Source organism: Betta splendens, chromosome 21, assembly GCF_900634795.4.
Source record: "Betta splendens chromosome 21, fBetSpl5.4, whole genome shotgun sequence".
Lineage (NCBI taxonomy): Eukaryota > Metazoa > Chordata > Actinopteri > Anabantiformes > Osphronemidae > Betta > Betta splendens.
Window position 1 is genome coordinate 15,564,472 of NC_040899.1, and position 14,243 is coordinate 15,578,714.

The 14,243-nt window shown below is 43.2% G+C and overlaps 1 protein-coding gene across 19 annotated transcripts in view; it reads right to left on the reverse strand.

Moving 5' to 3' along the window:
• tns1b (tensin 1b) overlaps window positions 1–14,243 on the reverse strand; it is a 92,458-nt gene that overhangs the window by 77,084 nt on the left and 1,131 nt on the right. Inside the window, exon 1 of one of the 19 annotated variants that reach the window (XM_055504925.1) lies at window positions 4,773–4,917. The exons of 15 other annotated variants lie outside the window; for them this stretch is intronic. In XM_055504925.1, coding sequence (XP_055360900.1) covers window positions 4,773–4,787 — 15 coding nt within the window. In that variant the 5' untranslated portion in view covers window positions 4,788–4,917. Of the gene's footprint in view, window positions 1–1,434; window positions 1,763–4,772; window positions 4,918–14,243 lie in introns of those variants that run through there. 3 more of the 19 variants (XM_055504913.1, XM_055504920.1, XM_055504932.1) reach the window with 3 other exon arrangements.

The window sequence follows — 14,243 nt, forward strand, 5'->3', positions numbered from 1 at the left end:
AGGCAGGCCCTCGCTCCCTCCCTTTCGTCCTCTTGCAGAATACTCACATGTGTGCACACGTTTTCCCTAGTTGCTGTTTAACACTGAGAGGAGGGACCAGAACCAGAGCACCCTGACGCATACACACACACACACACACACTGACAAGGCTATAATTACTCTGGACTTGTAAACACGGTTTGGAGGATGTAGGATGTAGGATTAATACACAACTCTCCCTCCAGAAGTTACGTTTGTCATGGAGTTGTTACAATAAACTCACTCCATGTAAACCTGTTTATCTACAAATACATGCAACAGTTTAGTGTTGTGCAAAGAAGGAAAAGATAAACACACCCCACACACAACCTTTATAAATAATGAATAAATGTGAACAGAAGTGTATTAAATGGATTAGCTTGAATGAGTGGCCCGGCTGCAGAGCGCAGGGCGTCCACATCCTGCAGTGGTGACATTACAAAGCAAGCCTCAGCAGCTTCGGAAGGCCACACAGCAAACATTCATGTGACCACAGCAGCTGATCTGGTCAGACCTGGAAGCTACAAGCTGCATCTTTACAGCTGAACCAAATGGGAGAAAATCCCCATTCGAGTGGAGGCCACTCTGTGATGGGCCCTGAGCTGACGGCTGTGGACTCCATGTGCATCCTGATGTTCTTATCTCGTCATCCGGTTTGAGTCTTTGTGTTGGCTCTTACTCACCGGCCTCATGCAATTTTCTTGGCAGATGAAGTGGAAATTCAGAAATGAAATCATAAAAAATAATACTTTCAGTGTTTCATGCATCCTGTCAAAAAGGCTAGAATTAATTAGGTCACAGTGACTTGTCTCTGTGTCCAGCAGCTTCTACGCATATTATTAATGTAGAAATGTATAATTGCACCAGACATGAGACGGTTCAGTGCGTTCGTCACATGGTTGTGTGACGGCCTCACTGAACCTTCTCATGTCTGGTGCATGTCTGGTGCATGGTGCATGCTCTTACAGATTATTACAGCATCAAGTTGCAGAATAGTAATAATAAAGAAGAAATGCAGAAAAGATTTGTACAAGAAATTATTTATTATGATGAATATGTTGTACGCTGATGCTACTGTATGAATGTTTGTAGTTCAAAGACACGGAGAAGGCTGAATTTAAATACGACAGGAACAGCATCTTAGAGCCACATGCTGCTGGAAAACACTACTAGGTTTCTAATCTTCACCTCTAGAAACAGCTACAGTACAGGCCATTAGGTGAAGATATCTGCAATGTGACCAAAGCACATTTTTACACAATGATGGATCACAAATGCTATTACTTTCCACCCATAAATGTATATTTCAAATGCCCTTGGTGCTGACATTGCTAACCGTCCTAAAAGTGTCACCTGTCCCAGTCAACTCTGAGCTACCACAGTCATTTAGAAAAACATCTCACATGTGAACTGTACCTTGTGTTGGCTTGTGCGCTGTTTCCAAAATGGAAAGATGCAGTAAAAGAAGAATTTAGCCCAGGTGAAGACCGTGGCGAGACACCAGCCTAGTCTGCCCATTCTCTCTTGATAATCTCCTCACGTCCTGCACTATCGCTGCCACTGGTTCCTCTCTAGCCTGTCCTTCAGCCCTCAGTCAGTCCGGGGCTGAATCCTGGTACATTGTCCGACTACATCCATGAAACAGCACACTCTCTTTTAGTGTCAGAAACTAGAAGTTCTCTTGAAGTCTGACCGGCTGTTGAACGCATCCTCTCCTGCATCATCCATCCCACGTCCTATTTCTCTGGATGCTGCAGGTTCTTCTATTCAAAGATTAAGGGATGGGGAAGGCACAAGTGGATGGAGGTGGGATGGGCCAGGCAGAGCCGTCTGGTAGAGCAGGAGGCACTTAGTGTGATGAGAACGAGGAGGAGGGTCTTTAATTTAATACAGAAAACTGGAGGGGAGGCTTGGAGCAGAAAACGGACCATTATTAAGAATCATTGATAATAAAAGCATTCAAACAAGACATGAATAATAATTGCATTTAGCTGCAGACAGCTTCCAGCCTACCACAGAAATGCTGCACATTTAATTCCAAATATGTTTAAACTGAATGTTCCCTGTGGCTTTGTGTGATCAGCGCCAGTCAGTCAATATGTAACCCCACTAGCAGCATTCTGACACCTGGGCTTGTTTTTACAGATGCAGCATCGCTTGCAGGGTCCTGACACCACAGTTTAAACTCTTCCATCGGTCAAATACAGCATATTGACAGGTTTCGACCTTTTTCTAAATGTCCTGCATAGCTTTGCAGACAATTGTTTCACTGTTTTCTTTCAAGGAAACAAGACTTTTGTATTTATAACTCAAATGTGTCCTAATCCAACACGCTGGCTAGAACTATGCCTGCTGGACACACCAGCATCAGGCTGGAGCTCCAATCTCTTGTTTCCTTGTTAGAGATGATTGCATACTGGCAAGCAAACAGACTGAGCCGTCCTGTGCCCCTCAAGTGAACACAATAGCCCGTCTCTAGTCCCAGGCCTGCAGCACCAGGCTGTTGTCTGTTCTAGCAAAGAGGTTAAGAAGTTAAGGGTCATTGTGCCTGAGAGAATAGAGGGTCGGGGAAGTGGTCGGCGGTGGCTTTAATGGGGAGCTGACAGGCTGTTCATCCATTTAATGTGCTGGTAAACAATAATAACATACAGGACAGCACAAAGGCTGTTTACTGCACTGCCTCCAGTCCTCATCAACCTTTAATCATCAGCAGAGTCAGAGCCTTTACACTTTACAAAATGAGCTCCAGTGACATGACAGCATCAGTTGTCACCCTGATGAACGTGGCTGGTTGTTAGGCAGAACTACCCTGAAAGTCCAAGACCCAGTTATTTTAGTTTTCCATTTGAGGTTCTGCCTCCACCAACATAGACGTGATTAATACAGCAATTATCCCCCGCCCCTCCCATTATCGATCAAAGCCATCCATTTTATAGATTGAGAGCTTGGCGCATACATGGCACACGGCCATGTGGAATGAGGAGATCATCTCTTTGGACATTGAGAAGCAATGCTGCTCTATCTGTAGTTGGCAGATGGAGGATTAACACCAAATTGGAAATGCAGAGTAATTTAAGTCGGTTATTGAGAGTGCATTGAGAAATCCCACTTTCCAAAAAGATAATCCAGGCAGTAAACCAACGAGTCTTTAGACAGAAAAAACCCAAAGCAGCTGGGCACACGCTCAAATCTGTGACTGCATGCATGTGATAGCACAGTCACAACAAGGGGGGGGCTTCTAAAAAAACAGTCAACCGACTATGCTACAATCCAGTTCAGCACAAAATGTGAAGAATTCGCCTGATGTGTCCTCTGTGGAACTAATAAATCACAGGTAAAGAACACGGTCCCAGCAGATTCCTGGCTTTATGAGTGAGCTACCTATCCTTTAATTACTCTCACACAAAGTCCCCTCAGTGGCCGCTTCATTTAGAGGCAACGGTGCCAACGTGCCTCTGAGCTATCATCGGCTGCCTCATAAAAGCCTAGACGTGGCGAAGATGAACAGGAATTCAGGCCAAGCCAATAATCAAGGTGCCTCACTGGTTCTTCACATAGTCAAAAAGCAGCAACGTCGACTAATGAGTTCATGTCTGTGCATCAGTGAAAAGACTCTGTTGTCCATGTTCTTCACTGATACCAAAGAAGAAGAAGACGCTATGATAGAATAAAACTAAACACAGTCGCAGTCACGTCTCCTGTTCTAACCAATCAGACGCCGAGTGGCTGCAGCCAGATGCACAGTATCCTTACTAAATATTCATCATTAGAAGCAACACCTAAATAATTAAAATAGTTGTTTAGACTAACAAACAGGTTTAAATCATTTCTTCAAAATATTAAACCCCTGCATTTACAAATATTATATTTACAATAGCATTGCAATAGCATATATTATAAACTGATACAATTTGTGACAACTTAAAACAAGGTTAACTAGGAGCCCGTTGTTACAGCGGCTGAGGCAGTGAAGGATGCTGGTCCCTTCCAGACAGTCCCAGCAAGAACACATCTAAGTGGAGTACGACTGTAAAGTAATAAGCTGCCCAGATACCTCGATGTGTGACAACTCCACATCAGAACAGCAAAAGACGTCCCTGTCTGAGACACAACAAAACCAGCCAAAGGCATGCAATAATGTACTGATGAAAAATTAGTTCATACCGATAACACATTAGAAAAGTAGTTTTACAGTAGATTTACAGTACAGTAAAGTAGTTTTACATTAGCTGTACAGTAGATTTACAGTAAAGTAGTTTTACATTAGCTGTACAGTAGATTTACAGTAAAGTAGATTTCCAGTTGTTTTACAGTTGTTTTAAAGTAGTTTTAAAGGTATATTTAAAGTAAACTAGTTTTACAGTAGTTTTACAGTAGATTTACAGTAAAGTACTTTTAAAGTAGTTTTACAGTATATTTAAAGTAAACTAGTTTTACAGTAGATTTGCAATAAAGTAAATTTGAAGTACTTTTATAGTCGTTTTAAATTAGTTTTACAGTTCTTCAGGCTTGTCAAGCTTAGATAGAAAACCTGTTGTGGAGCTTTATACTGACAACTAACTAACAGCTGTCCATGTTTCAGATTCATATTATTTACTTCATTGCAGAAGTTATTAGCAATAACTTTGCCTTGTCAGCAGTTATTCAAAGGCCCCTACTTTTCCATGTGCAGCTATAGCCGACGCAGTAACACAGCCCAATCAGTCTAATGTGACTGAGCCCAGGATGGGAGTGAAAGTTAAAAATGCACTCACCAACCACAGGGACATGGCAGAGTCTGCTCTGAAGACACCTGGGCCACTAGTTCCTACAGATCCACAGCTTTATTAGCTTGTGTCCTCGTCTCTCGTCACTGGATGCACTAACTAAAGACGGCCCGACGGTCTGGCCCTCATCCTGACATACTTCCTGAGCTGCATTGTTAGCAAGAAGAGAGGAAGCACACACACACACACTATGGAAAACCAGTGTCAGGAGATCATAACATTGAAAGTGAGAATACCAGGAGGGTTTTCTGGTACTGGTTCTGGTTGGGCTTAGTGTTAGGAACATACCAGGTTCTTCAGGTTTTTACCTGTAAAGCTGCATTTTGTATCTCCAAACTGGAAAACTGGCGCCAAGATGGCAGTAGAGGTGAGGAGGTCGCATCTTTGCACTGGGTCGTCTAAGTAAGCTGCAACTAAACAGGCAGGTCCCTGATAGAGGCACCTGAGGCCTGAATCATGGGAGGAAGCAGAGCATCAAGAGCTCGGCAGCAGGAGTCACGTGGACCATTTACATTCCTCACGTTTACTCTTCTCTCACAACAGCTTTGAACAAGCTTTTGGAGAAGAATGGCTGTTTACTTTGTGGAAGATGAAACACAGTGGCGGCAAATTACACACACACACGCACACACACAGTATAAACATGAATTTGAGCCTAAGACACATGTTCACCATTAAACAATCTGAATCAGTCTTTAGGGAAAACACATGAACTCAGTGATGGAACAGAATCCATGAGAATAAAGCAGACTGTACTCACCCAAGTGTTTACGGTATGATCAGGGCACATTTCACATTATTACTTTAATATGCAGTGTTTGCATTATAACATTATTGTCTGCACTATAACATTAACAACAAGACCTCACAGGGATCATTCATTCTGAAGTAAAACCAAACCCACGAGCTGCACCAACATCTGACTCGTGAGCTTAGGTCTGACATAGTGGGACGACGTTATCACTGAGCTATGTGTGTGTGTGTGTGTGTGTGTGTGTGTGTGTGTGTGTGTGTGTGTGTGTGTGTCCGTCCTTGCTGCCATGTGAGGATGAGGCAAATGCGTGGGTTTAAATTTGAAGCACATGTTGCCCCAGCTCACACCCAACAGTTGTTGATACCCACAATTCTTTCAAGTGAATCCCAGCACAGTGCACCCCCTGCTGGCCTCTACACCACAAGCACCTGATAGACTTGATGAGACACTGCAGCAGTGGTGCCTCACAAATCCCTGTATCTCCAAACTGGAAAAATGGCGCCAAGACGACAGCAGATGAGGAGGTCCCATAATAAAACCATTAATAAAATCAGTTTGATTAACATAAACAATTGTTTTGTGGCTTTTTTTTTACCATATGACCCTGCAGCCTCTGCCTTATACACTCTATTTTTAACGCTGGTGTGGTGAATTTTTCCTAACCCAGGTCAAGGATAAGTTGCCTGTTAGGTCCAGACCCTGTTTCATAGTTGCACAAAAACAACCTTCTGGACTTAGCTGTTATAATTAGGTTTGCTTAGAGTTAGTCAAGTTCAGACCAGTGAAGTTAAAGATACAGACAAATTGTGCAGGTTAAGGGAAACCTCATCTCCATATGCTCATAGCAGGAGCTGTATCCCTTGAGCATCATGCAAACGGAACCGCGCTTGACCGGCTACAAAATTGCGTGGGTCTGTCGCACGGCTTCATGTTTCACCCAAACCTTATTGGTGCCAGTGGCCTTTTGTCTGCTGTAATTGAATTAACTCCACAGAAATAGACCTTGTTGCAGGAAACTTCACACACCCATGACTGCTTTAGAGGACGAGTGGTCCTATATTATAACTTTAAAAGGAAAACTTCACAGATTTTCAATGGGAGTTAAACCAAACAATGGCAGGTAGTATTTAAGAATGAAGGGACACTCAGATTCCTCCATATTTTCTATGAAGAGAAATTATCATTTGGTTCTCTGCAAAAGTCCCCTGAGACAGGGGGCTTGATTGCCATGTGCTCACAGACTACAACTAGTGCTTCCTGTTTTTTTCTGCACCTGCCCCAGCAATAGTCAGACTGAGAGGGGGCAGAGCTAAATGACAGGTTGGTCCAATCACTGCAGCTCAGGTGATTTGTCAGAGCGCAATGCATTCTGGGTGTTGCCAGATATGACCATTTTCAACCACAACACATTACTTTGGTTTTCCCTATTTGTTCTGTATATAGACCATCAATGTTAAATGTGGTTGCACATTTTTGCTGATAGAATGTAAAATATTTACAACACATTAACTTGTTCTCCTTTAACACAAAACACAGGAGGTGGAAAATGATGATGTTACATATTTGTGTGCACATCAGTATTCACTGATTCACACATGCTTATTAGAGCTGGGTTATCTATGATGCATTTCCAGTCATTTACTGTTTAAGTAACAATAACTTTAACTGCTTTTGTTACATGTTTATTCACATATATATTAATTCATTAAGAATTACCAACAAACCAATCACCAAAACCTGAAATTAGCGTAGATTTATCTCAAATAAGTTAATTTTGTTGTCAGGTTAAGGAATAAACTCAGTCTGTAGTGTGTGAATTAACAGCAATGTCCCCACCTGCTGGTTAAGAAGCCCTGACTTACTCTAACCATCCTACAGCAACCTCAGCTTTAAGTTCCCATAAGAACAGCTCAGTCTTCTTGTTTTGACTCCAAGCTGCCATGTGAAAGTAAGAATGTTTCCCTTGTTGGTTGTCCTCCCTTTATCCCTTTCATTTCTACTTGTCCCCCATCCACATGGCAGAGATCCACCCAGGGCCTGGGCAAACATGGCTCCACATGGTTTTCAATAGCAGACAAAAAGTCAGATCCAGGCCAGTGTTTGAGATAATGGAGTGCAAACAAGCTAAAGTCATCTTGTGTCATGGACTTGACCAGACTTGAAATAACCTGGTATTTTAGCCTGACGTGTAAACTCCCATGTAACGACTGCTTCCTATGTTTTGCTGTAAACTTGTTTTTTTCGTGCCCAGAGAGAAACTTTATATGAGCTCTTCATTTCATTGGACCAAATTCAAACCCAGCCTGTGTCTCATCCAGTCCTTCTAAGACCTGGCATTTTGACTGGATATTGGTGATTCTGAGCTGTCAAATCTATTTATTTATCAATGGGACCCTGCACCCTGATCTAAGGAAAAACGCCCCACCCACCAGTAAGTAATAAAACAATGCCAAATTATTATTCATCCAATTCTCCAATTCTCCAAACATCCAATTCTTACCAAAACAAATCACAACTGCTACACTTAGTTAGTTTACATATTTCATGGGTAGTACAGTACAGTACTCAGTGTCTAAACAAAGCGCAGAGCAACCACTCCGCCAGCACTTGTGCAATAAAATGCAGAAAAGCTATTTATTATTTTACTAGTATTCCATCCAAATAGTTTAATTTCCAATAATTTAGCATTTCTTTAGGCAGCTCACTAGAATAAAAAACACACTTGCAAACCTGGACTAACATGGTGAATTGTGGTGTCACATGTTGCCTCATGTTAACCCGTATGCCTCCGGTCTGTGCGGTACACAGTCTAAGCTGCCCTAACACAATACTCTGAAACACGTGGAACTATTCAGGCTATTGTGACAGTGGAGCCACGGCAGACAGGCGTAAGGAGTAGCAGATTATGTTCTCAGAATGTCTGCGACTCCGTTAATGTAAAATGAAATGGGCTTAAAGGGTAAAACCCCTTATTTAGGTAATCCAATATGTTCTTCTTGCTCTGGAAAAGTCCATGAGGAACCGAAGACACTGTATCTGTGTTAACACTGAAGGAATTCCAGCTCAACTCCCTCCTGCTGCTGTTACTAAGCCTAAGAGCTGCTCATCGCTGATGACTGTTTATTATGGAAGTGTTACATGGTGAACATGGCTGCACAGTTAAAATCAGTGAAACTCTGAGGTTGTCAGTGTATTCACTTCTCCCAAGCTCAACTGCGGCGCTTGTCTTTTCTAAACACAACCACACGACTCAGGCCTCTGCTTTTCAACCTGCTGACTCCTCCATCGTTTCCTTATTATAGCCATGCATTAAGTAAATGTTGCTTACATAGTTACATGGCTCCTTGGTCCCAGATCAGTGGTCCCCAGTCTTTTTTGTGCCATGGACTAGTTTAATGTCACACAATATTTTCACTAACTGGTCTTTCAGGTTTCACAGTGTGGCAGCAATATACAACAAAATACAATTATACAACAGCCATTTTCCTTATATAATAAAGAACATGGTCTCACTGTGCGTCCTGGTAACATTGTGTAACATGCAGAATGCTTAGTCTCCCAAGTGGTGAAGCAGTTTAGAAGCCTTCATTACCTTGTCAAAGAGACAAGGTGCGTGGGAACAACCTGTAATAAGTCCATGGTCCACGTAGGACTCCTGGTATTATCTGTTAAACGCAGCTTTCTTTTTCCTTGTAACCGTAGGCACTTCTTCTGTCTCCTCACTGGCTCTTTTACGCTGCTCTAAGAAAAGCAGACGTTTATTTGCTAGTTTGGCGGTTTCAGTTTAGCAGTAATGTGTTACGTGTTACCGACCGGAGCAGTCCATTTAAGAAGGTAGCGGTTACAGGGAAGACACATGGCAAGCGTGTTGAAATGCAATAGTGGGTCATAGACAGATGTAGCACAGAGATGATAGATAGTTTTCCAAAATAATTCATCACTCAGTATCAGATAATGAATAAAACAAACATAACGTAAGATAAGAATTCCTTCCAGACTGGGCACCACTGCCATGGGTGGTGCCTAGCTAATGTCATGAACATGAGTGTTTGATATTTTGTTGGCTGATCCTCTATCCAGCGGTGCATCATGCAGCATATGACTGTTTAGTGCATAGTCATGTGTGCAATAATGGCAGTGTAGACACAAGTATCTGTGATCTGCATGTGGGTTTAATTGTAAGAAAAGCTTGAATGAAAGGCCTACAAGCTGCTCAGCTGCAGCCTGAAGCAGCGCGACACATGACGGGGAGCAGCGGAATTAAAAGCTTCAAACATTCCTATCATCTCATGTTTAACTGTACAGCGCTTTGACATGTAAAAATAGAATGCACACTGTGTGGAGCACACACATAGATGGGAGTGATTGTAAAAGGCTGTGTGTGATGGCAGAAATGTGAAGTCCAAGTCGTTTTCAGGGACCAACATGTGCCAAGGTTTTAACGCATGCTGCTGAAAAAGAAGAGCGTAACAAACAGTGGTAGACACAGTTGTCATACATGAATGCATGCATTTACTGTCCATTCGTCTCTGTGACCTTTGCCTTTAGGTCCGTCTCCACTGGTGACAGTGACCTGCTGACCACTTTAAAATCTCTATAACCGAGCTCACAGTGCGAGGGGAATTATATTAAGAGGTGGTTTTAATATTAATTATTAATATTTCTCTTAATGAGCACATTATTAAATGCATAGAACAGTAAACTGAATTAGACAAGTGAGTCCTCATGGTCACATTTCATCTTTACATTTCTCTCAGTCCACTGACAGATCACATTCTTGTGCAAATACCTATAAATCTCCTCCACAGTGGAATGTCTAAGTGCAAACCTATCCTTTTAAAAACCAGTGAGGGTGAACTGGCAACAATTATCTGCCTCAGCTTGTTACAGGAGAGAGAGAGTGTTCCTTCCTGTGTGTATTCAGAGCAAATGCAGCATGTCAAAGGGGGATTTATTAGGACCCCAAAGAAAAACATTCTCTCTATGATGAAAACATGATTGGGCGACCTGGGCAGCTCAGCCTCGTTCCTACTCCGTCCGCCACAGTAATTACCCTTGGAGGCCTGTGGCAGCCAACCTTGGTAAAAAGAGAGAGGGGAGACACAAATATCAACAATAGATACATTTTGAGGCAGGAGGGATGCCTGTCCATCACTCGGAAGTGCTGTGAATGACTACAAAGGCTGCCAGAGCGAGACTTACTGGGCTTTGGACGTTGCCAAGAGCGAATGCAGCATCTCCATGCCAAGTATTGGGACAAGGACTGAGGTCCCCCCGACACCAACCCAGCCTTCCCCCGCATTCCTTCCCCTCACACACATTAAGAAATATCAACAGAACTGCAGCATAAAGGCCACATTCACAGCAACACAAAGCCATGGAGAATGTACGGTATAGAACTAAACTGATGCCACAGGGTCTGAGCCGAAGGTGAAAGTTAGGCCCCTGCTTTGGAAGAAGAAAAGGTCCACACAGCCGTGACTCTGGGGAGAAAATACAGTTGCCCTGTGCCTTAATCTGTCATTGTGACTTTCATTCCATCCACGGTGCATCGCCGGGCAAATTGAAAACGCTTTAAGAAGGTCAATGAACGTGTTTTGTATCCCATTATCGTCTTGTTCCACAGGCTTTGTGGGCAGCGCCACGCATCACTGAGCCGCTAATGTCTTGAAAGGCTGTTTGGAAAAGAAATATCCGCTCACTGGATTCACAGTGAATCCTTTGGCCAAGAGGCGAAGTGAAGATGTCGAGTTCCAACAGGATGCTACTGGCTCAGTCTACTGATCGTCACGGTCCAAATCTGTATTCTTTATAACCTGAAGGAAAAAGCTACTTTTTATGCAAAAAAACTGCTTGTGTCAACAAACACCTGATGGTTTCAGAAATAAAAACTAAAAGTCTGTTATGAATATATTTTTTGCATTAAACATCTGGTTTTTATATAGATCAAACAGCTAACAGGTCTAGTCAGTAAAATGCTCCACCCTACTTTAGATTCCCCATGTTGGGCATGAAAGGGAAAATACCAGAGGTTAACTTTGCTGAGGCACCACAGGCCCGAACCGGGGTCAGGCACAAAGTGGGCACCTGTCCACACAGGAACACACAGAGGCTCTTGTTCGACAGCCTACAGGTATGTGGCGCTCGGTGCCGGCAGGTAGGGGAGAAGTGATAGGCCTCCCCAGAGACGCGGCACAGAGGATGCACTGTTTTCCGACCTGGAATGCAATACGGGGCAGCGGGTAACCGTCAGTTCACTGCATACCTTCATCAGGAGTCTTCACATCGCAGGAAAGCCCCTGGGTGCCGCCCGACACCAGTGGTGCTACAGAGACAGTGGTGGTCCGTTTCCTAATGCTGCAATGTCCTGGCCCTCAAATACATGCTTCAATGTCCCTGAACCAGACTCTGACTGACCCAGTGGACAGTCCGTCACATGTGATCCTCAGACTGAGCACTAGGTCCTCAGAATCTGAAGTCTCATTAATATGCATAAGAGCTGGTTCCATGGATACAGCCCAGCATTTAGCCCACAAAGCGTTTTCCTACTGGAATGGACCTTCAGTAACTGGAACCAAGTCAAATAGATGGGCAGACTGAGACCAGCAATAATACTAGTGGTCAGATGTTACAAAAAATACTAAATCAAAACAAAAGTGACTTTTCAATGGACCCTGGGAGAGCGCCCCAAAAATCTCCATGAGCCTTTCTGAGCCAATGTTGTATAAGGTCATAGGTTTGGAGGGAACCACAACTAGGACGTAGCTTAAAGGCTGATGCTTCGTCCCTTCATTGAGAATGTGTGAACCAATAACCCACTTCCATAGAAGCTTACAAGAAAACAGTTAAATAATTGGAACTTTATTGATCCCACGTTGGATAAATTGATCTCTGCATGTAACCCATCCCCTGGAGGAGCAGTGTAACAGCACTTCTGTCAGTTCAGGTGCTGCTTCCAGGAAACAAAGCCCTCATGCTAACATTCCTCCTGCGGGCTCTTCAAGACAACCCTCATCTGGTCCAAAGTGTGGCTTTGCTTTGACAGCGGCTGATTGCTATCGCCCCCAGAGTTGTGAACCGTGCGCCTCCCTGCACAGACGGGCCACAGACTGGGACTGAACCCACAAGCTTCACACACAGTACACAAGGAGCAATTACCACAGGAAGCACTGACTTCGCACCTGAGCCCCCACCCCTCAGAACAACACATGCTGCACATGGAGCAAATGGTTCACACTGGAAAGACTGATTTAAAGTTCTACACGTGGAAAAGGATAGTTAGTTTGTTTGTCCAAAAACTGTGTTCATGTGATATTATAGTTTCATACATACATGTCAAATCATCAATATTCCAGCATGCAAACCCGTTCTCATTGGATTAATACATTTTAGCTAAACACTTAACACTGATGTCATTCAAACAGTCTAAACTCCATTGTTTTAGCTTTGGTGACCAAACAGAAGCCATCTATTCCTAACTATTAGAAACCAGCAAGACCAGTATGAAGCACCTCTTTAATGTCCTTCACACAAATATTCAACTAGCATTAGTCTTTAGGCCTTAACAAGTTGCCAGGTCTGTGTTCTTTACCAGCATGGATGGAGGAGGTCGAAGGCAGAATCAACAGTGGCTGTGTCTCAATAGATTTGACTGTAACTTGGTTTACATGTATTTTCTGTTATATTTACAGTATTTTAGTTCTCAGACACAGTTCGAAAAAATGAATGTCATGGATTCAATAAAATCTGCATCAAACCATTCCTTCATATGGACAAAATTCTTTGCAAAAAGGCAAATTTGACATCATTTAACATTTGTCTATATAAGAAGAGACAAAATAGCTAAAGGCTACAATGACGATCAATGATGCACTGATTCACACTGAGATTAGTGTTTTGTATGTTGCTGTCCACCATCCACTTATGACTGATTGGTCGTGTTCATATACATTTTTGCAAGTTTTGTTGTTTGCAGGAAAAAAATGCTTTTGTTGCATATTTCACGGTGTGACACAGTTAGAGCTTTTGCAAACAAAAGCTGTTTAGACCTGTGTGTTAGTTGTGTGACATCGTGGAGTTTCATTGGACAACTGCATCAAAACGATCAATAAAAACTGTAACTCTGACTTCGAGCTCTCACCAGTGACCTTAAACACAACCAGTTTTCAAGCCTCTTCTATCAAGAAGTAAGGAGATGGTGATGGACTTTAGGAAATCTGGGAGTGCTGTCACCCCTCTCACTATTAAAAAGGAAGAGGTGGAGGTGGTGACCGAGTACAAATACCTGGGAGTGTACTTGGACAATAAACTGGACTGGAAAAAGAACTCCTCAGCAGTGAACAAGAAGGCTCAGAGCAGGATGTACATCCTGAGGAGGCTCAGGTCCTTTAGCGTCTGCAGCTCCATGCTGAGGATGTTCTATGAGTCTGTGGTGGCCAATGTTTTACACTGTGGTCTGTGGGGCAGCAGCATGAATGTAGCAGACAGTAACAGACTGGACAAGGTGATCAGGAGGGCTGGTTCTGTTCTGGGGGTGGAGCTGGACACCCTACATGCTGTAGCTGAGAGGAGGATGCTGGTCCAACTCCTCTCCATCCTAGACAACACCTCCACCCCCTACACAGCGTGCTGGCTGGACAGAGGAGCACCTTCAGCCAGAGGCTGATCAGTATTAGGCGCTCCAAAGAACACCACCGGAGATTCTG